Source organism: Macrobrachium nipponense, chromosome 21, assembly GCF_015104395.2.
Source record: "Macrobrachium nipponense isolate FS-2020 chromosome 21, ASM1510439v2, whole genome shotgun sequence".
In the NCBI taxonomy this organism is placed as follows: Eukaryota; Metazoa; Arthropoda; class Malacostraca; order Decapoda; family Palaemonidae; genus Macrobrachium; species Macrobrachium nipponense.
The window spans coordinates 74,378,556-74,401,926 of record NC_087212.1 but is presented as its reverse complement, the minus strand read 5'-3'; the positions used below and the strand labels follow the sequence as shown (position 1 = coordinate 74,401,926).

At 36.1% G+C, this 23,371-nt stretch overlaps 1 protein-coding gene and 1 long non-coding RNA gene across 4 annotated transcripts in view; one reads left to right on the top strand and one right to left on the bottom strand.

The window, feature by feature from the left end:
• Positions 1 to 23,371, top strand: part of LOC135198177 (uncharacterized) — a 183,573-nt gene that overhangs the window by 23,188 nt on the left and 137,014 nt on the right. Inside the window, exon 2 of the long non-coding RNA XR_010310741.1 lies at positions 17,897 to 17,988. This is a non-coding gene — a long non-coding RNA (uncharacterized LOC135198177). The remainder of the gene's footprint in view (positions 1 to 17,896; positions 17,989 to 23,371) is intronic.
• The window catches only part of LOC135198176 (protein charybde-like), a 98,071-nt gene that overhangs the window by 16,142 nt on the left and 58,558 nt on the right, over positions 1 to 23,371 (bottom strand). The window contains exon 1 of one of the 3 annotated variants that reach the window (XM_064225696.1): positions 12,632 to 12,674. The exons of the other annotated variants lie outside the window; for them this stretch is intronic. Coding sequence (XP_064081766.1) covers positions 12,632 to 12,659 — 28 coding nt within the window. The 5' untranslated portion in view covers positions 12,660 to 12,674. Of the gene's footprint in view, positions 1 to 12,631; positions 12,675 to 23,371 lie in introns of those variants that run through there. 3 annotated transcript variants of the gene reach the window in all.

Here is a 23,371-nt window from a genome sequence, read left to right as displayed (position 1 = left end):
ACGATCCTTTCTCACTCACCTAAGCAGTAAAATTTTGCGAAAGTGGAAACGTCCACGCCATTTAAATCTAAAACTAGGATGATTCGTCAGGACACGGGCCCAAAGGCCAAGGTCCCAAAGTCCAAGGTCCTTTAGCCCCTCACCTCGTCATGGTCCTACGAGAGAGAGAGAGAGAGAGAGATTACATAAGATCAGGTCCACCCCCCAGAGGTGGGAGATGACTCGTCGAAGTCCTCCTCTTTGTTGACATGAATACTATAACCATTGGAAGCAGTGATGTTGGATCTGACTGCGGAATTGAATGCAAGAGTCTGGTCGAGCTAGAGAGAGAAAAGTGAAGACTTCTGGCTACTGTACTTAAATGGCATATCAGTATACTAAAAGTTACGAGGGAGAAACGAGAGATCTGTGGAAATCTGCGACTGTTTCTTTGGTTGTATTGTCAGTCTTTGGAATTCTCTTCTCGCCGTTCCTCCCTTTCTAACTTCCTTTTGCTTCTCTTTGGGGCCGGTCTTGAACAGATCGCTGAGCTGAGTAATCTTCCAGTTCTACAGAGGACCTCCGAACAGACGAATGAAGGGACCATTTTAGTAGGATAACCGAACAATTAAACAGCAGATTTTTACTTTTCAAAGAGTAAGACCCGGAACCGGCATAAGGCCAGCTTAATCTGCAGCAGCCACAAGTGACATTGACCAACAAGAAGGTAACTGCAATGCATTTGTAACCCGAGTCATAACCTCGAGTCGCAAGTCTTATGCTTTTGCACCTTGCAACCCTACAGGAGGCCTTTTGTGTAGAGGCCCATGCTGGGATAAGCCAGCTTCATCTAAACCAGTCAGCCTTCGGAGAGTAAAGAAGAGGTTTTTCCCGAATCATCTGGTGAGTTACGATCTCCGAACTGGGTTTAGCTGGAAGAATTCAAGTATCCTGGTGAATCGGGTCGAAGGCTGCAAAAGTGAATGAAGGCGTCAATTATGAACAGACGTGATTTCAAAAAGCTTTACAGGACCGTAACAATCACGTGACTTATGGCTGTTATAGTAAATGCACTCGGTTCATTGATCTACTTTATTTAAATCTGCATGACAAGCAGAATGGCTTCAAGGGGTCTTTCCTAGATAGTGACTCCCAAGGGTTTTTAGGGGTCGTTATTTGGACTGATATTTCTTGAGGGTCATTATCTTGTACTAAACACGCCGCAAAGGTGGATACATACCTGGTTAAAGCCAGTGGGGATCACTATCTAAGAAAGATCAGACTTCGAGATTCTGATGGGGTTCTTTGGCGTTATGCACAATGCAACAGCATTGGTTCATGCCTCTTTCTTTTCGGCTTTGCGTCTGCCATCAGCTGATTTACGATTCCAGTTGTAGCTGGGATTTTAAGTGCTTTTATTGTTTTCATTCTTATTTTACTAATTTTGAACATTGTATTATTCCATGAATATTAGTCAATCTGTGCTAGTATTTTATACACACACACACACACACACACACACACACACACACACACACACACATATATATATATATATATATATATATATATATATATATATATAGTATATGTATAACTGAATCACGAAAGTTTGGAACGTGATAAATCCATAAATAAAGGTATAAGCTACGAAGGAAAAATAAACAACGGAGTTCCTGCAAGATCTTTCGACTCAACGTCCTTTGAGTCGAAAGATCTTGCAGAAACTCCGTTGTTTATTTTTCCTTCGTGGCTTATACCTTTTTTATATATATATGATATATATATATATATATATATATATATAGTATAAAGGGCCCATTAAAACACACTGGTTTAAAGCTAAGGACTATTATTTCGGTGGACTGACTCCCTGGATAAGGGTGGGAGTCAGTCCACCGAAATAATAGTCCTTAGCTTTAAACCAGTGTTTTAATGGAGACCTTTTATACTGAGATGTATCCTGTTTTAACAGAAGAATTTATTTACATATACATACACACACACATATATATATATATATATACTATATATAAAATAATTTTTTTTATTAATATAATATATATATATATATATATTATATATATATAAAAGAAATTTTTTAACACATCACCGTGATTCATATACATACTGCGAGCTACAAATGTCCTCTAATATCCAATTAGCTCTACTTCGGAATTAATATATTTTCATATTTGTTAACCGAAGGGCAATTTTTTTTGGGAGTTGATAATAATTTCGTTCTCTCGTGGGTTCGAACCAGCGCCCAGAGGGCTGAGGAGAAATCATTATCAATTCCGAGGTAGAGCGAATTGGATATTAAAGGACATTTGTAGCCCTATGTATATATATATATATATATATATATATATATATATAATATATATATATATATATATATATATATATATGTATATATGTATATAAAATGTATGTTTATATGTAAAGTAAGTTCCTTTCGGGGAGGGAGGAGGAGGAGGATGCCTCTTCTCTGAAAACCTAGAACTCGATTGTATCTGTCGACTAATGTAACTGCAACGACAGTACATATCGCAAGGATTTTCCGCAATTGTTCTGAATGCGTTTTCATAATAATAGGCTTATCAAGTACGCTTTTGTTTTTGGCTAATCCTGTCTGAATCAAAGTCTAAAGAAATTAGTAGGTAGATCTTGGTCTGAATTATATTATTTTTGTGGTTGCTGCTGTCATTTTACCCACGCTACCAAACAAGTTGCTATACGAATAAGGAAAAGGACTGAAAGAAATGAGATACTGTACAGGCCTAGTACATGAACAAGGTGACTACAATAACCACATTGGCTTGATCTCTGTAATGCGATAACTTTCTTGTGATAAGATAAGCAGATGAATTTGATATCGTGAAAATATGTACGTACTGCCCTTCGAACTGGAGTGGTCTCAGAATAAATGGCAGCGAACGTTAGATTCTGTGGAAAATGCTCAGTACTAGAATCAAATGCAATGATTATATATGATCTATTCAAGTTACCCCTGCTAGGAGTCATAAGTCCGTCAAGGAAGTGATACAAGGCCTTGCGGTTGCCCTTAGCAGTGTGCAATTTACCGGTAAATTCAAGAGCACTCTTATCATGGTAAGAAGGGTTGATTTCACAGCTGACTGGTGGGGAAGTAAACAAAGGAACTGAGAAGTTTATTTTCGAGTGATTCAACGTAATGTGTAGGCTCTCTCTCTCTCTCTCTCTCTCTCTCTCTCTCTCTCTCTCTCTCTCTCTCTCTCTCTCTCTCTCTCTCTCTCTCTCTCTCTCAAAGGAACTGTTACGTTGTCTTTAAGTGTTTCACATGGATGTGTACTCGTTTTGAATAACAATATAATCTTAATGATAAAGGATACAGTCCATTTTAGAAACAGTCCCTCGCGGACAGACATACATACTTTTCTATTGTAATATATTTATCTAGGAAGTTGTTTGTAACCTGAAAGCTACTGTAGATGGCAAGATGCCCAACTGATTCATAGAAGAATATTTACCGATGTTGCAAATATATGTAACATAGATGTATGAGATGTTTACACTCAAGCATTTTTATAAATAACACAAATGTATGTTTCTATATGTATTTTATTTTCATTTGATCATACTGGCGATTCCTGATACAGGCTCCTTGTACTCTGAACACTGTATCACACGAGCAAGTGTCGCTGTGACTTGACTAACTGGGCCCAGAATCCTGCATCAAAAATGAGCAAGGTTGAAGGCCCGCGAGTTCATGCAACAGTTTTGCATTGTTATGGAAAAAATAATATTACGCGGTTCAAGGGTTTGGTATAAAGGAACTAAAAGATGCCAGAAAACTTGCTCTTGTGACACCGCCATAAGATTCAAAGGTATAAAGGGTTTCTCGCTTTCGACACTTGGCGATCCTCATCTAGCTCAGGATCCATATATGGATCCTGATCTAGCTATTGATCAGGAGCCATCTCTGGCTGACCTTTGATGAGCCATTTTGATAGCGTGATAGAACCGGGAAAGATGAAGCTTTTCTGATCTCTTCGAAAGTGTTTCGTTTGATTTCTCCTTGTTAACGTGTTAACATAGGTAGGATTGAATTGAACTGAATATGGAATTTAGGCCAAAGGCCAAGCACTGGAACCTATGAGGTCATTCAGCGTTGACACGGAAATTGACAGTAAAAGATTTGAAAGGTGTAACAGGAGGAAAACCTCGCAGTTGCACTATGAATCAAGTGTTAGTAGAGGGTGGATAGTAAGATGAAGAAAGATGATATGAAAGGAGGTACAGTAAAAGGAACGAAAGAGGTTGCAGCTAGGGGCCGAAGGCACGCCGCAAAGAACCTTTTAAGTATATTATATATTAATGTGAATGTGTGTAAATCCACAAATATTAGTTCATATCCTATTTAGTATACCTTCAGGATAATTGCACTAAAACGTAAATTATAACGGGGATTTGCTTGTACCTCTGCCAGGAATCGAACCCGGTCCTTTGGTTTAGAAACATTGATAAATGATCGACTTGTGGACTCTGGTCCACAGAATCTCTCATCAGTCACAGTTTCATTTGGGTGTAAATTATTCTTAAGATACAGAGAAATCCATCGTAGGTGATTTTATATATATATATATATATATATATATATATGTATACATATATATATATATGTATATATATACATATATATATATGTATAATATATATATATATATATATATATATGTATATATATACATACACACACACACATATATATATATATATATATATATATATATATATATATATATATATATATATATATATATATGCTTAAAAAATCACAGTAGATGCACGTGACTTCATAAATAAGCGAATACCACGGGAAATGATAATCAGTAATCCAAGCGCTTTCGTCTTTATTCAGACATCGTCAAGGAGCTACTAAAGTACAATCGGAGAGGAAGGCCTCAGGTACAAACAAGATCAGGAAATACCAGATGGTTAATTATCAAAAGGGTAAAAATTAAAAGGGATAATCCAGGATTATCGGATATCACACGGTCACAAACTTAAACAGATTCTGACCCTAACCGAAATTACAAAGTATCTTTACAGTCCAAAACATGTAAAAACTGAATATATTAATTTTGTTGCTTATATTTATCTCATTAGTCTCATAAGGTTATGTATCAAAGATAGTAAATTTTGTTTCAATGGGGAATTTTTTGTACAAAAGTTTGGCATGGCCATGGGTAATCCCTTATCTCCTGTCCTTAGCAATATTTACATGGAATTTTTGAGACAAAACTCTTTACCAAGAATTTTGCCCCAAAAAGTTATTTGGTTTAGATACGTGGATGATAATCTTCTGTATTTGGCCAGTTCACGAAAACCTCCAGGAATTCCTTAATAATCTCAATAATTTAGTCCCTTCTATAAAATTTACTGTAGAGGAAGAAAGAAATTGTAATTTGAATTTTCTTGATGTAACTGTCCATAGAAATGATAGAAATTTCACCTTTTCAGTCTTTCGAAAATCAACTAATATTGCCTCTTTTGTTCATTACTACTCCAATCACCATCAAAATGTTAAATTCTCTGTTTTTTCTGGGATGTTCCTAAGGGCTTTACGTATCTGTAGCCCGCAGTTTATTGACGCTGAAATTAAAACTATTTATGATATTGCATTGAAACTTAAATACCCAAGGACTTTTGTAGATGTGGCATGGAAAAGAGCTAGAAAAACATTTTATTCAACTAATGACAAACTTGAATTTAGTAAGCATAACATTCTAAAATTACCTTATGATGAAAGGTTTTTAGATATTCCTAGAATTTTAAAGCTTTTTAACATAAATGTTGTTTTCAGTAATATTAATGTCAAGAGTTTAGTAATCAAAAATTCTCCTAAAGATCTTCCAGGCTGCATATATGAAATTCCTTGCAAAAAGTGTGATAAAATCTATTACGGACAGACTGGCAAATCTCTTTCACAGCGTCTTAAGCAACATCAATATTCTGTGAGAACTGGGCAAATATCGAATGCATTATTTGTACATATGAGAGATTTAGACCATCCTATTAACTGGAGTCAAGCAAGAGCCTTAGTCCCATGTAATGACACAGTTAAAAGGAATATCATTGAATCTTGTTTTATCAAGTCAAATAATAGAAATGTTCTAAATTTAAGTCTTGGTTTATTTAAACTTGATGCTTTCATAATGAAAAAAGTTGTAGATAAATATAAGCAACAAAATTAATATATTCAGTTTTTACATGTTTTGGACTGTAAAGATACTTTGTAATTTCGGTTAGGGTCAGAATCTGTTTAAGTTTGTGACCGTGTGATATCCGATAATCCTGGATTATCCCTTTTAATTTTTACCCTTTTGATAATTAACCATCTGGTATTCCTGATCTTGTTTGTGCCTGAGGCCTTCCTCTCCGATTGTACTTTAGTAGCTCCTTGACGATGTCTGAATAAAGACGCAAAGCGCTTGGATTACTGACTATCATTTCCCGTGGTATTCGCTTATCTATCTATATATATAAGTTAGATATATATATATTAAATAAAAATTTAATTATATTAAATATATTATATATAATATATTATATATAATATATATATTTGTATATGTGTATGTACGGACCTCTGGCTGAACGCACGCCCACTAAACATCTGATTCTTATAAAAACGATAATTTATTTTTGCAATTTAACGAAAATGTAATTCTGTCTCTCATCATCAAACGGCAAAGTCAGCAGTACAAATACGCTTATTGTTGGCGAGAGTTTATTTAAAATGTGTTTGATTTCATAAATAATATATTTCACTTACACATGGAATCACCTCTCTCTCTCTCTCTCTCTCTCTCTCTCTTCTCTCTCTCATCTCCTCTCTCGTCTCTCTCTCATCTCTCTCTCTCCTCTCTCTCTCTCTCTCTCTATAATATATAATATATATATATATATATATATATATATATAATATATATATAATATATATAGAAAGATAGAGAGAGAGAGAGAGGTAATTCCGTATGTAAATGAATATTGTTTTTTAATGAAATCAATGACATTTTAAACATTAGTAGGATGCCCTAAAGGCGATAACTCGCGAAGTCCTAATTAAAACATAATTTCAATGTGAATTTATGATATTTTAAAAATAAATACTTTATGAGATGAAATATAAAGACGTAAGGTTTTAATCCGCCGAAAGGATTTTTCTTTTATCTTCAATAGTACTTTTGGAGATTTTAGCATTTGAATAGCGTTTCGCCAACAATTTGGCGTTTATGTAGTACTGTTGAATCTGCTGTTTGATGATGAGACGCGGAGTTATATTTTCGCCAAATTGCAAAAGTATTGATCTTTGTTATATGAGTCATGTTTAGAAGGGAGTGACCTTCAAGGTCATTATTTAGGTGTCACTCAGTCACACAGCTCCGTAAAACAACTGATCCATAAACTATGATCCTGAACTATGTAATGGAACTCGTTTATTCGGGAATACTGGAGTTAAGATCTCCATAGTTGTAGGTCCTGATGAAGTGCAACTCTATGCAAAAATGCGTCATCATGTTTTCGTATAAAGGAACAACGGGACTCTGCTTAGCAGATATGACTACGTCTTTTGAACCATTTCCATGCAAGTCATTTGTTTGGCATTGTCAGGCCTGGATGGAGACCTCCATTCTTTCCAGATTTGACCTTGGAACACTTATTCTAAACCTTATGGGGTTCTTGTGTAAGTAGCAGTGGACCACAATGAGGCCTGAGAGCGTAGGGGTTGCAGCGGTTATCAAGGAGACTCCCCCGCCGTTAGTTCCGGCATCTGCGACATGATTTCGATTTATCTTATTAAAGACTGCTTTCTCTTTCCTGGTCTGGGAGTAGACAGGTTCTTGGAAGTTGGGTCGCAAGCAGGCTGGTTAAGAGGTGGGGGTTGACAGTTCCATGTCAGGATAATCTATGAAAATCGAGTGGTTAACACTGTTGTACGTTTAGGAGTTGAATATAGAATTTAGGCCAAAGGCTAAGCAATGGGACCTATGAGGTCATTCAGCGCTGAAATGGAAATTGGCAGTAAAAGGTTTAAGAGGGGTAACAGGAAGAAAACCTCGAGTTGTACTAAGAATCAAGCGTTAGGAGAGTGTGGAAAGGAAGATGAAGAAAAAGAATATGAAAGGAGGTGCAATAAAAGGAACGAAAGGGGTTGCGGCTTGGGGCCGAAGGCACGCTGCAAAGAATGCGTCTCTTTTCTTGGATTCTTGTTTTCTTCCTGTTCCTAAATGGAAAACCTGCTTTGTAAACTCGCCGTTCTGCGCACATTATTAAAATAAATAATTACTGTAGTTACTGGAAAAAAGAAAGGAAACAAGATGACCAGAGCTTTGAAAAGCAACAAACGCCGTTAGCGTTCCCGCACGTGGCGAAACCATAAACACTCACACCCATGTGACACCCGATGCTTCGCGAAACCCGTTACACCGAGCATGGAACCGGACCCACCCAACCCCCTCCCCCCTCCCTCAACCCTCAGCTGTCAGGTTGGTCTCCCATAAGCGGCCGACAGCCATTTATCTTTCTCTCTCTTTCTCTCTCTCTTTCCTGAATAACCTCGCCGCAATCATAAATAATTTCAGGCATTTGCAACAGCTAGAGTGTTGTTGCGTCATGCAATTCCGGCTCGGTGGTTATAAAATGTAGACTCTGGTGGTGATCTCAACGTGACATCATTATGACCTCATCATTTCCGACACCTGCACTCATCATATTCCTGTTAAACTAGAATTTTCTGGATTGATTGCCTTATGCGGACACAAATGTAAGAAATCCTGGTTTTACGTCTCCTTGTCCATGCTTGGGAAATCATGTTTTTGTTGATTAACTAAGTTGGCGTCCCTTTATTCCACGAACAGTTTTTTTACCTTTATATATATATATATATATATATATATATATATAATATATATTGATAAATAACATTGATTCCATTGAATAAGTAAAATATCAGAGAATGCAATTCCATCACACAATGACATAAAATAAGCAGATATCTTCTACTGTTCACCCTCCTAGATGATCAATAATTGATACCTGCTATTTATTATACCGCATTACGATGTAACTTATTTCACTCTATAAAAAAACGGTAAAAATCTTGATAAGCGATTCGGTTTTCCTTACTCGAATGGTTTATGCAACAGCTCGGTTACTCTTTAACATAATAACCAGTCACATTCTTGCAATACGTGTTTCTTGGAAGACCTCTGGGTAAGTTGTTTGCTCTATAAAATCGATGGCCGTAACCCGTCACAATGAATATCTTATGCTTAGAGTAAAAACAACTTTCGTGAGAAGGTTGCATCGAAGCATGTCTGGGCTATCTATGTAAGGACATTCTTTTGCGGTTCCCATCGTGACCATTGCGTTAATAGAGTAGAAACATGGCATTCGGTGTAGCTTTTGTAAAGCGTGTGTTGCTAGTTAAAGAGCGCCGCCGGAAGCATATCCGGGTGGAACCGCACCTTCAAGCTGGTTTCCCGAGGCAGAAGAACACTTGAATGAGTATGTGTTACTCCACAAGAAGGAATGTCCGCGCATGAAGAAGGAAAACAGAAACGGAACAATGTAACATTAGAGGAAATCGACAACACTGAAATAAACGTGAGCAACTCTTGTTACCTCAGAATGACTCAGTGTCTTTAGGCGAATGATTCTGAAAGCAAGAGCAGAACTGTCAACTCCAGTTATTTTAACAAGGATGAGGTCTTGAGTATTGAAAGGTGGGCCCTGTTCGTACGAACGTCATTGGGGAGCGTACCGTGACGGGTGTAAAGATCCGTGAAATAATGCTCAATGTAGGAAAATTGCCCCACCTACGAAAGGTTGCTGGTGCGATCCGAAATCAAGTTGGAAGGGTTGGGAATGTTCTTCTAAATCTCACTCTGGCTTTGCTGAAGTAAGCAGTGACTTATTACCCGGTTGGTAATTGACTGCGGTCAGTTGCAACCAGGATGGAGAAGTGTATGGCACAAGCAACCTCTTCATAAATTTTTTGTAAATAGCTGGAAGGCAAACACCTTTTGGTGTTGTTCCCACTAATTTGGGAAACAGTGGAAGAAAATATACTCATATGGGTGTGTATGTTCGTAATAATTATGTTTTAATGCATAGTTATGGAAGTACGGCACATATAAATTATTGATATTTATATATGTATATTATATATTACGTATATATACATATATACATATATATAAATCGTATATATACATACATATATTAGCTGAAGCCATTGGGAAAGTTTAAAAAAGAAAAGCCAGAGTGCCAAGTACTTTCGTGTATTTAACACATCTTCGGGGCACAGTCATGCCCCGAAGATGTGTTAAATACACGAAAGTACTTGGCACTGTCTTTTCTTTTTTAAACTTTCCCAGTGGCTTCAGCTAATAAACAAAACCACGTGCTTACTTTTGTGATTTCTTAATACATACATATATATAATACTACAATTCTGAAACGTTTGTTTGTTTGTTTGAATGCACACTTCGAGATTCGCGAGGCTGCAGCAGGAGCCGAAGACTTCTTCAGAAAGCCGTGATATCTATCGGGTGTTTATCCAGGGGTTCTTCAGGAGCTGAAGACGGCTTCACAGGATCCTGGAGTTGTGAAGGCGTTACAATCCAATGGGCGTTTCTCTAGGAATGCTTGAAGACGGCTTCCAAGGATTCTGGGATCTTGAAGACATCTTCATGAAGACCCCATAATCCAATGGGCGTTGCTCCAGGAGTCCTTCAGGAGGTTGAAGAATTTTGGGCGGAAAAAATCCGGAGACAGATTCTGGATTTCTCCAGAGATTTTATACAAATTCAAACATTTCACAGATGACAGACACGCAGACTAACTTCCTGGTCAATTTTATATCATATAATGAGGAAGAAAAAATGGATAGTTGAATAAACGAGGAAAATTTCATATTTAATCTATACTAATTGAGATATACGAAATATATGCTATATATTCTTAAAGATTTAATTGTGCAAAAGAGCAGTCTTGATAAGAAGATAGTATCTGTGGCCAATGCCATTGACTTCAATAGAAATGACACAACAGAAAATATCCCCAAATAGGATATATATATATATATATATATATATATATATATATATATATATATATATATATATATATATATGAAGTCTATAAAACGTGATGCTATGTATAAATAAAGGTTTTTTGCCACGAAGGAAAAAAATGAAAAAACGAGTTAGCCGAGTACTTTCGGTCCTATTCGGACCCTTTACTAAAGGGTCCGAATAGGACCGAAAGTACTCGGCTAACTCGTTTTTTCATTTTTTTCCTTCGTGGCAAAAAACCTTTATATATATATATATATATATATATATATATATATATATATATATATATATATATATATATATATATATATATATATATATATATATATATATATTATATGGATTTTAATCGCCTCGTCTTCCCAATAGCATTAATTTTTAATTAGTTTATAGAAGAGCAGCCATTTTTCTCCGATCAGCTGTCTTTAGGAGGGAAAAACAGGCCAGCCATAGTCATTTCCGGCACCAGTCGGGTAGCGGGGGGAATAAAAACTCTTTATGCATTAGGAGGTATCCCAAGGGGAGTGTGTAGCTAGCTAGGTACTTCCTAGGCCTACTTATAAGATCCCTATTCCTGTGAACCTTCGCTGGCCGTATGTTCTGTTTTCAAGATGACCTGCCAAAGGGGGGGGGGAATTGCTTCCCCCAACGCCCAGGATTCGCATCCGTATCCGTTTTCAGTCCACGCTAGCTACTTCTGATGTGAAGTCAGCTCTTTGTTTCGTCGATGTTGGTTGGAGTCCTCCTCCGACACCACGACACATGTTCAAGCCTCTAAGGATTAAAGGTACGCCTCGAAAGTGCAAAATCCAACCAGCCATATTCCTCCAAGATGAATCTTGTTGTTTCCATTTCAAATCTCCCTTTTATCACTTCTCTACAGAAATCGCTTTGTCCATCATCGGGGCACGTGTTACCTCTGTGACCTGTCCAAGATTGAGTCTTCATTGAATATTTCATTTAAACACTAGAGTTCCTCCCCCAGTGAGTGTTAGATAAAAGTGATTAACTGTAAAATTGTGCAAGAAGTCTTTATTTTATGTTGTGGTTAATCTGGGAATTCATTTTCCAGATTCGCTGAGTCCGGGCTCTGTCTCCTTGGATGCAAGAGCTTCCTTGCCACTAGATAATATCAATTTTGGAAACCAGTGTGAATATTGTCCTTACACCAGCATTGAATTAGATGTTGATTTTGGCCAGTTTTTCCACATTGTGAAAGATAGGAGCGACCCAGACATTATACAGCGCTCTGCCCACGTGGCTATATGCCTTGCCTTTACCTCAGGCCATTCAACCTTGTCTTGTAAATAAATGTAATGTAAATTACAGAACCAGATCAATCCCTTTTATAGTTCTAAGGTAAGTCAGAAGCGCTCCATTCTCCATATTTTCCCTCTTTAGTTTTTCCCTTACGTTTGGGGCATCAGGCCAAGCCCCGCACGTAATAATATATAGCATATACTCGAATATCTTACGAGGTCAAAATAATTGGAGAGAACTCCTAAATGGGAATCGTAACCTACCTCTCAAGTTTCCTTTGAGTGTCACCATCTGAAGCTAGCTGTAAAAGTCAAATATCAAACTCTAGGCAAAATTCAAACTCCCGCTATCACAAAAATATACTTTTTACTTCCCAAAAATAGCTAACATAAAAGTGGAATAAAATGAGTTACGAATAACTAAAAAAATTTTGTTAAACTATCATATTCTTCCCAAAATCATATTTAAGTAAGTACCCCCTCTCATCTCTTTCTGTCCAAGAATTCATTGTTTATCAAAAGTCAATACAAGTCTAGAGAAAACCCATTTTTCTATATGGTGACTTCGAATCCATCTGAAAATGAGAAGATAATTATCAAACAATTAAATGTTAAAGTTCGTCAATAAAATGTGTCACATTGCACTCCCCTTTCTCTAGAACTGAACTTAATGTCACTTTCACTTTTACCTTTTTTGACAGACCGAGCGCCTTCTCTACGCCAAAATCACTTGTGTCCGCAATGACAGTTTGTCGTCTAATTGCCCCTTAATTCACATACTAGAGATTATATGTCATTTTCTGTGACTCATGTATGTGCGCCCACTAACAGATGTATGGATACATGCAAGCTACTTAACATACAAATGAACTAACGCTAGTTTGTTCCCATGTAACTTGGTATCTTATATCTCTGGAATGCATCCACGACCTCGTTTATGCATACGGTGTGTTTTCTGTTTGTTATTGATCTCAGCATCTCCTAGGAATCCAGCGTTTGCAACTGTCTCTAACTGGCAAGAGCTAAGGTTAACAACCCCCACTATTTTAATATATATGTCTATCCTTTCCCTCTACCAGTGCCTTAAGGTATTTGTATATTTTTATATATGTAAATGAGAAAATGTCTGTTTGTTTCTTTGTATGAATGCTATACAAATCCACATTTCTTGACCGATTTTAATGTGATTTGAAATATAGGTCAATGTCAAACCGGAAAGGTCATGGTGAAAACAAAATTAAAATCGGACCATTGGTTGCGCTTTCAAATACATTTGCTAGGCATTCAATTTGTATGAGTCAGATTAGTTGATTGAATGCTATCATGATGGTAGTAAGGATTACAACATGGACACTGCTGTCTCAAGTTCTACTGCACAGGTCTCAAATGCTGAAGAGTGACTAGAGGTGGTTGTGGATCCCTTGAGTTAGGAAATACTCCTTTCTTCAAATAGCATCTGAGCACACTTCTTTTGAGGCTAACAGTTAACACATATGCCAAGTCAGTTTGTTGAATAAGAACTGATATTGCAGTGCCATCCTAAGATATGATGGTAATATGTTCCAAGTTAAGGGTTGAAAGCCCCTTTGTGGTAGGGAATGTCCCCAAATAGCAGATAACCATCTGCTCATGAGGCCATCACACATGTTCCTGTAAATTTTCAGGAAAGAGCTGTAATAGTATCTCAATTTGCTACCTGGTGTGAAAGCACGAAATGGTGGGAGTCATGAGGTTTTCAGTTCATACCCTGATTTATGATTGTGATTTCAAGTGCTGTTAACTGTGGTGCATGAGAGAAAAAATTTATATTAGTTGATTTGTTCAAAGAGTGAAATTTGAACATCATGGCATGCAGCAAGACAGTTGAAAGGGAAGGAAGGCAGGAATGGGAAGGGCAAAGAGTTATTGCACCATGGATAGCTGAAATTGTAGCACTAGGGAATGAAATATCAGGAAGACTCATGGAGTAAATGACAGAGCACAAAAGAGGGTACTAGTCAGAGGATTTCATGGTTAAGGTTGAGAGCAGCAGGATGAAATGCAGTTGTAAATGCATAGGGTCCAAGATGATAGTGAAAGTGAAGGAATTTAAGGGAGAGTCTAAATCTTTTCCTGGCTAGGTTTGGAGAATATAAAAGTGCGGTTGCACCAGGTGATTTGATACGAATACAGGTAACAGAATGTTGATATAGTTCCTGAAAGGACAGTCTTGCAGAAATGTGATTGTGTTTGTGAAGAGCTTGATTGTTGGAAAGAATTATGTTCATAAGTTTACTAGGGAAAGAGAATGGCAAAGAACAGTTTCTTAAATTTGTCATATAGGGTAAATGGAAGACAGATGTAATGGTGAGGAGTAGATAGGGTGGTGTTTGTGATCATTTTTAGTTTGAAGAAATGATAGGTAGATAGTAGTTTAGATGTAGAGGAAGGAGGTGAAAATGTGAATGTAATTGTCAAATTCATGAGCAAAATATGTAACTCAGATTAAAAGAGGAAAGTGGGAAAATGCTGTCTTAAGACAGTTCTGAGTCAGTGGAGTGATTACAGTATTTTTTAGAGTGGAAAATAGAAGTGAAGTAGAATGATGCTGGAATGAAAGGGGTTAGTAGTTTGAGAATGCTGTATAAGTGGCTGTTAATGATATAAAGAGGCAGAAGAATGGAATAATGTTTTGTTGATGGGATCGCAAGTTAGTGCTTGTACCAGCGGGAAGTGAGTGGCTGTCCTGGGTAGGTAAAGTGTGCCTTGATGAGGAAACTGTCCCAGGAATAGTAAGTTGAATAATTGTTCCTATGTGTAAAGGTAAAGGTGACAGAGGAGACTATATTATTAATGGTGTAGTATCACTTGGTAAACGTACCAGGGAAACTGCAGGGAAGAATTTTCATTAATTAAAGATAACCCAGATGACTAAAGGATTGAGAGTTTAGACAGGGACGACTGAATCAGGTGAAATTATGGGTTATGTCAACAGTTTGAAAGTATAGGGAAAAGCTGTATGTTGCTTACTTAGGCCTAGTAAAATTTAGAATTGAAAGAGGCAATGTAGAGACTATTGGGGTTGTATGTAAAGAAGAAACTGTGTTGAGAGTAAAACTGTCTATATGATCAGAAACAAAATGTGTTTTAGAATATATAGACTGGAGTGCGATTGGTTTGGAGCGAAATTGGGTCTGTGAAAAGGACGTGTTATCTTTGTGTATGGATGGAGTGATCTGGCAAGTGAAAGGACATCAGAGCTAAGTGTATTGTAAATAGTGTGGAATGGCTAATGTATGCAGATGATACTTTGCTGATTGGATTAGTGAAAAAGTACAATTTGACAGTTTGTAAGAGGTCAGTTGTAGTTGAATGTCAAGAAGAGTGAGGCTAACAACCAAAAGTGTAGCACTCTTTGTAGCCTTCATTAAGAATGAAAATGGTTATGGCAGCATGTTTGTTTTCGATCTGCATACTTAAGCAACACTTGTGCTGGTCAGCAGACGAATGGGAGACTGATCACGGCCATCTATAGGTGGCCGAGGACTGACACGTACAGCCTTACTCCATCGAAACTGAACCTTCCTAAACGTTGGCAGGCCACGAAGCTATGATAGCCAGGTGGTCAAAGTCACTGTTGTTTCTAAGCCAGGAGAGGGATCAACTCCTTGCACGTGCCAAAGGTATAGTGAATTCGATATTAAATGGTATTTGTGTCTTAAAACTTGTGAGGAAGGAAGTCGCAGGAGAACTCCAGCTCTGAAGGCAACATTATTGTGAGGCCATGGATTAAGTAAAATCAGGTCCTAATGTGTCTGGTGCACAAAGCACTGGGTTTTCAAGAATCAACTCTGGCCAGTGAATTGCCATTGAATATCTTATCATGAGGAAAGGCTTAGAGCGAGTTCATTTTGATATTATCCACATTTCAGTCCTTAGAGGGTGTCCCTATACCACAAATAATATTACTTAATATTCTGGTTTTGTCGAAAGTCCAAGAGGAAGATTGGGGGTTGTTCAGTAGTATGTAATCTATCTTAGAAGTTAAAGTTGACTCAACACTGTAAGAGCCGTCTTAGCTGAAGGTGATATTTCCCCTTAAACAACGGTGATTGACGCTGTGAAGTTTGAGACAATCTTATTGACGTAAAACAAAACATGTTTTGTGTAGGGTTACCCTTGTATTTCAATAACTAGTAAATATATGTATCAATATTTCTATAGTTGAATTTTGAATTATGCCTGAATGACTGCTTAGCCCTGTTTGAGTCCTGCAGTGTGCAGGGCTAGTAGTTTCACATTTTTATGTAGTCGAACACTGAACGTATGAATTGTTGAATTAATCTTTGAATATGCCTATGCATATTGGGTCAACACATGCTGCTGTATAAGCCTGAGCGCTATAAATATGGACTTGTATATTCAGCATGAGAATGTTATGTGAAGATGTTTAGAGATTAGGCATTTTTCTATCAAGTTATGACTTTTATTTGGACTATATTGCCTAACAGTTTGAGAGGAGTTTTATTGCTGACTCTTAGTTCATCTTAATTAAGTGGTGTTAGTCTTGTATTTTCCGTAGCATGAATTTTTCATATATTTTTGTCATCCTCGTATAGCCTGTCATAATAGTATATTGAATTAGCAAATGTTTTTATTATGAACTGTATTTGGATAGTTACGCACAATTTTACATAATTGCCTTTGATGAAATTGGAAAATTTTCATATTTAAGTCACTCGAAATTATGTTTATTGCTAAATTTCGTTTTACCCTTCGTTTTATTGTGTCGGGTCAGTCGGTCTGTTCTTTCAGTGCTAATTACTTCACAAAGATATATTCTACTAGATCTGTTCGTGTCCCATTCTTTAACTTATTGTATGTACACTTTATTGGTCTACGGGTCTTCATCTTTGGTGTATTGAATATTATAATTAGCGAGAATTTTGAATGACCAATGAATTGCAAGTAGATATAGTATCACCGACTGCAGTTGTCTGTTAGTGAATGGCCCTCTGAGACAAGTGCAAAGACGAGGGCTCTAAGAAGCGATTTACATTTTTTAAATATATGCATTGAGCCTGTTATGGAGAAATATTTTGATATATGTCAGTTAAATTCAGCTCTCTAATTTTATTGTTGAAAAACTTGACATTACGAAGTCAATAAATAAGGAGACACTGTGAGTGGACTAGAGCTCTCTTCTCTGTTGAATTTGACCATTTTCTGAATTTTTTTCACGTTTTTTCTCTCCATAGAGGCCCTTCTCCATGTTTTCACCTGTTTTTGCTACAAGATTCAGCTTTTTAAGTACCTGGAACATTATCGCTATACACACACGCGCGCGCAGACACTATATATATATATATATATATATATATATATATATATATATATATACATATATATATATAATATATATATATATATATATTATGAGAGAGAGAGAGAGAGAGAGGGAGGCTATGAATGACAAAGAGTCATTTGAGTCTACGGGATTCCTGAAGATCAGCCTCCTCTCACGTGGAATCTTCTTCCTCTCCCCTACAGGTTCTTGTTGCTGCCAAATTCCCACATGAGAGAAAGCAACAGTTTGTTGAATGATGTCCAAATGACTCGGGTATCATCGTGTCAGCCCTTGAGTGAGTGATCGTAAGTGACTTTTTAGTCGTGCCTTACTAAGTATACCTGACTTTGTGCACGAGTGAGTATGAGAGCATTAACTTTACCTATACATCGTAGGATAAAAATCATATATATATATATATATATATATATATATATATATATATATATATATATATATATATATATATATAAATATATATATATATATATATATATATATATGTATATATATATATATATATATATATATATATATATATATATATATATATATATATATATATATATATATATATATATATATAATATGTATTATATATTATATATATATAATATATATATATATATATATATATATATATATATATATATATATATATATATATATATATATATATATATATATATATATATATATATATAGCGTAAAGGTTTGTCGACATGTGATGTAAGCAAGCATTTCATAGGAGTGTAAGGTTTTTTATTATAAATTTAAAGTATATAGGGTAAGAACCTGTTTATAATAATTTTTACAGACAGTTTTACTAAAATATCCTGGATAGCAGATATTGGTTTGATTCCTCTTTTATGAATGATTCTTCAGATATATTAAAAATTATTCAAAATTGCCAAAAGTAATGTAGTTTCATTTAAGACTATGTTGAAGTTGATGGAGTGCGCCTTTCAGTATTGTAATTGATGAAGTATTATTCCCGTACTTTTTAGAAGATTGACGCAGTATCTCCCAAAGGTTATGTATATAGCTTTGGAAATAACAATAAAATATTTCTGTGTATCAACCTGTGTAGGTTTTTGTTTGTTTTATGTTATACTAGCCGACCAACCTGGCGCTGCATGGGAAAACTCTGAATTGCACTTAATCATTTACCTTTACTTTGAAAGGAAGTACTAGCACGGGGTGTGGTTTTGATTAATATGTTTTTTGAAAGCAATGAATTCTAGACAGAATTATTAATCAGAGGAAAGAAAAGCATTTTTAATGGTAATTCACATACTTTGCACAGAAAACCAAGACTTAAATTTAGAACATTTCTATTATTTGACTTGATAAAATCTATTACGGACAGACTGGCAAATCTCTTTCACAGCGTCTTAAGCAACATCAATATTCTGTGAGAAAATGGGCAAATATCGAATGCATTATTGTACATATGAGAGATTTAGACCATCCTATTAAACTGGAGTCAAGCAAGAGCCTTAGTCCCATGTAATGACACAGTTAAAAGGAATATCATTGAATCTTGTTTTATCAAGTCAAATAATAGAAATGTTCTAAATTTAAGTCTTGGTTTATTTAAAACTTGATGCTTTCATAATGAAAAAGTTGTAGATAAATATAAGCAACAAAATTAATATATTCAGTTTTTACATGTTTTGGACTGTAAAGATACTTTGTAATTTCGGTTAGGGTCAGAATCTGTTTAAGTTTGTGACCGTGTGATATCCGATAATCCTGGATTATCCCTTTTAATTTTTACCCTTTTGATAATTAACCATCTGGTATTCCTGATCTTGTTTGTACCTGAGGCCTTCCTCTCCGATTGTACTTTAGTAGCTCCTTGACGATGTCTGAATAAAGACGAAAGCGCTTGGATTCCTGTCTATCATTTCCCGTGGTATTCGCTTATATATATATATATATATATATATATATATATACTATATATATATGCATATATATATATATATATATATATATATATATATATATATATATATATATATATATATATATATATATATATATATATATATATATACTTACTAACAGGACCTCATTGAAACTGGATGGTATCTAGCAGAGATATTTATTAAAAAATAAGCTTTTCTTAATTAACAGTCCTCATTGTCAAGTATCCACGGATACGGGACAATGAGAAATGTTAGTACAGGAAAGCTTTTATATTTTTTAAGTAAATAACTCCACTAGATACCATCCAGTTTCAATTGTGTAAGTGATCAAATTAATATTTATATATACATATATATATTATATATACGTAAATACACATACAAACATTTACTATATACATGTATTTTCTATGAGTGTCTTTCTGACACGTATTTTCTTTTTCTACTCACAAACTGATGGAGATCACCGAGGGAAGTTTCACAAACAGGGAAATTTTGAGAAATAACTTAAGCGAAATTTTGAGAATGAGAGAGAATTGGAAATATAAGGGAAATCAAAAGAACTAAAGTAAATGCTTCATGTAAAGAATAAAGTAAACCGAATCCATGTTGTTTTGATATTTTGGAGAGCTGTGAGACATTTTTTATTTAGCTGCTTTCCCATTGTTTCCCAATAAATGGCTCGTAGATGGAAAACGTCAAATGGCATTTTAATGATGTGTCAGAAGTGATTTATCGCTTGTCATCCCCTTGTCATATTAAGCCGATAGCAACCTCGATCTCGAGAAGGAACAACAACGCTTAAGGGACTGCCACCCCTTTCTACCATTGTATTTCGGTCCCAAATCTAATTTCACAAAAGTCGTTATCAGAGATTAGCCCCTTAGCTAGAATTCACACTTTCTCATGTGTGGTCTGTCTGACTTGATCTCTGACCTATATGACCTGACCCTTACCCTCGCCATTGTTGTCGCAGCATTCCCGCACTTGCATTCCTGCAAACCGACCCAAAGCTCTTGACCCAATATAGCCTCCATTGTATCCTTTCTTTCCATATCTCCTTTGCCAGTGTTCAATGACCTTTTCAGGTACCTGTGAGGGTTACTGGCAGAGATGATGAAAGGACCCAAGGAGGTCACTGCAATATTTCCGGAACCTCCCAAAATTAGGAATAAATATGGCCTGGTATGGCCTACCAAATTGCATTCAGTGCTAGCCAGTAATTAAGGTATCATGCCCGTTCCGAAGCGTTGTCACGTTCGATGACCTCGGCCAGCTGCTCTAGCATACCTGTGTCTTGGTGATGAACATGGCTAGCTTCCCCTACTACTATGCCGTCCAGAGACTGGACTCTGCCTGGAAGCCCATTCGGACATCCCTCTGGAAGCTGTCACACCAGAAATACCTGGGCGCTATCTGATGGGGAGCACTATCTTTTTTTAATTCCCTGGTGAAGATCTGCAAGCAACCAAAGTCCTTCTGCTGGCGCCCTGGCCCTATCTGCGCATGTCTCGTCCACGGACTTAAGTAATTGAATTGGAAGGTAATTATCGGCCCTTCACCTGCTATTCCTTGCAATATTCCCATTTGTCTCCTTCAGAGACCTACGGGAGTAAATGCAATTGTGATATTCTTGTGAAATCATTGCAGAAGTGATGTTAAAATTTGCTACTTTGCTAACAGTAACTTCTGTGTTGACATAATATTAAACTATTGGTAATTCTGGTGTTTTGAGTATTTTTCTCTTTGCATTGATCATTTTACGCAAGTTTGCAACTGTTAGTATTTGTTTTACAACGTTGCTCTGCTTTGCAGATTCTTGTAGACCTTCGGCGGTGTGTGCCTCCCTCTGTAGTTCAACAGTGCCACTCGATGTTTTTCGCCAGTGCCAAGTCTTGGGATAGTATTCCCGAGATTTCAGTGGAAGCTTAAACTTGTATGCAGTGCTCCAGCATTTTAATGTTGATTATTGTTGTTAATCTTAAGTTTTCGATCCATATTTTCATGTGATCTCCAGATTTAGTGGATTTTTATTAGCAACTCAGTGGCATATTTGCTTTGAAATTGTATACAGTAGTTATTAGTGTTCTAGTGCCACGAAGCCAGTCAGTGCTCTGGTAATTTTAATATCCTGATTACCTTATAGAATTATATTTTGTAAGTGAACACGTTACATTTACCTTCAATTCTTTGAAAGTAATTTTAGTAGTTTCTATTAAGGTTTATTCTATTTTCTGATCATAGTTGCGGGTCACACCTAGTCAGTATTGTCGTTTCCAAAAGGAATAAAACTCATACCCTGGTCCTGCACTATGATATATATATATATATATATATATATATATATATATATATATATATATATATATATATATTATAAAATTATAGAAAATCACCTAAAAAAAGTTTTCAAAAATATTCCAGTTTTTGCACAATATTTTGAGGTTTTTCTCTCTTTGTTGGCCTGCCTTTGTTTCAAAAATCATTATAAAAATTTTAAAAAATTAAACTAAAAAATAAAAAAAAAGCTTAAGATGAAAGTTTTACATCTATTTCAGCAAACGGTGCTAAAGATTAAATAATTAATATGAATTAAGGGGCCAGCGAGTCCAGAAAAGAAGTAAAATATTTTAGGTCGAATATTATTTGTTTAGTTAGAGGTCGATGAGAGTGCACTCTTTACCTATTATCGATTCCTTGCCCGAATAAGGAAAGCAACAGACCTGTCTCTTAAAGGACGGGAGATTGGAAGGGTTTAGGGAAAATGGAAAGGGAAATGTAGTTCGAGGTCAATGTATACCCGCACTATAAATTATAGGTAAAGTGCAGGAAAGGATGGAATGACGGATTCGAGATCAAAGTATTCTTCAGACCTAGGGCGGATGTTTCAGTCCCACGTGAGAGGTGGGACTCCTTCCGTAAGGTCAAGAGAGCAATTGCCTAGATCTGCTCTTAGAGAATGTGAGTTCAAATCATGTCACCCAAAATAAAATGACTTTCTCTACTAATTTCTCATCGGGAGATGGATGCAACATAGGCTTAATGTTTTATTTTTTTATTTATTTATTTATTTTTTTTTTCCCAAATCATTTGGTGGGTGGGCGGAGGCTCTGCGTAATATAACGCTGAGAATTACTTTCGTTAGGGTGCTTTAGAAACGATTTGTTTATTGTAATCAGTTACGCTAAGTGTTGATGTGGTTACTTTTTTCTATATCAAGAAATTGCTGAGATTTAAGTGGCAAGGTTAGCAGCTGCGTACGTCATCATTTGAAATGTTTTTCTTCTGCGGCAAGTCAAGACGTTATCTTTTTTTCTGTCCATATACTTAATTTGCTCAGCAAAACACCGTCATAAAAGCGAGCAAGAAATATTGCAGAGTCGAGAGAAAATGGTGCCAAGGGCAGATAGGTATGAATTCTTTGAAATCCCCGTTCCTAAAACTAACGCACCAACGTTTGCTTAACCCAGATTTCTTGAGGGAACAGATGCAAAAGTCTGGGGGGTTTCGAGTGACGAACGACGTCGCCCTCGCGAGAATTTGCCCCTCATGCCAGAACAGGTGATTCTTCACCAGACAGTTGAGAGGCGTTCGTCATACTCTACGTACACTTTTACACTAATTAGAAGTTAGAACTTGACACTTGCAGAGGCTCATGATTTCCAAGACAAATAAGTTACGATTGGTTTTTTTTTCCCTCTTTCATATTTTATACAAGTAACTGATACTGAAAGCACGTTGAAT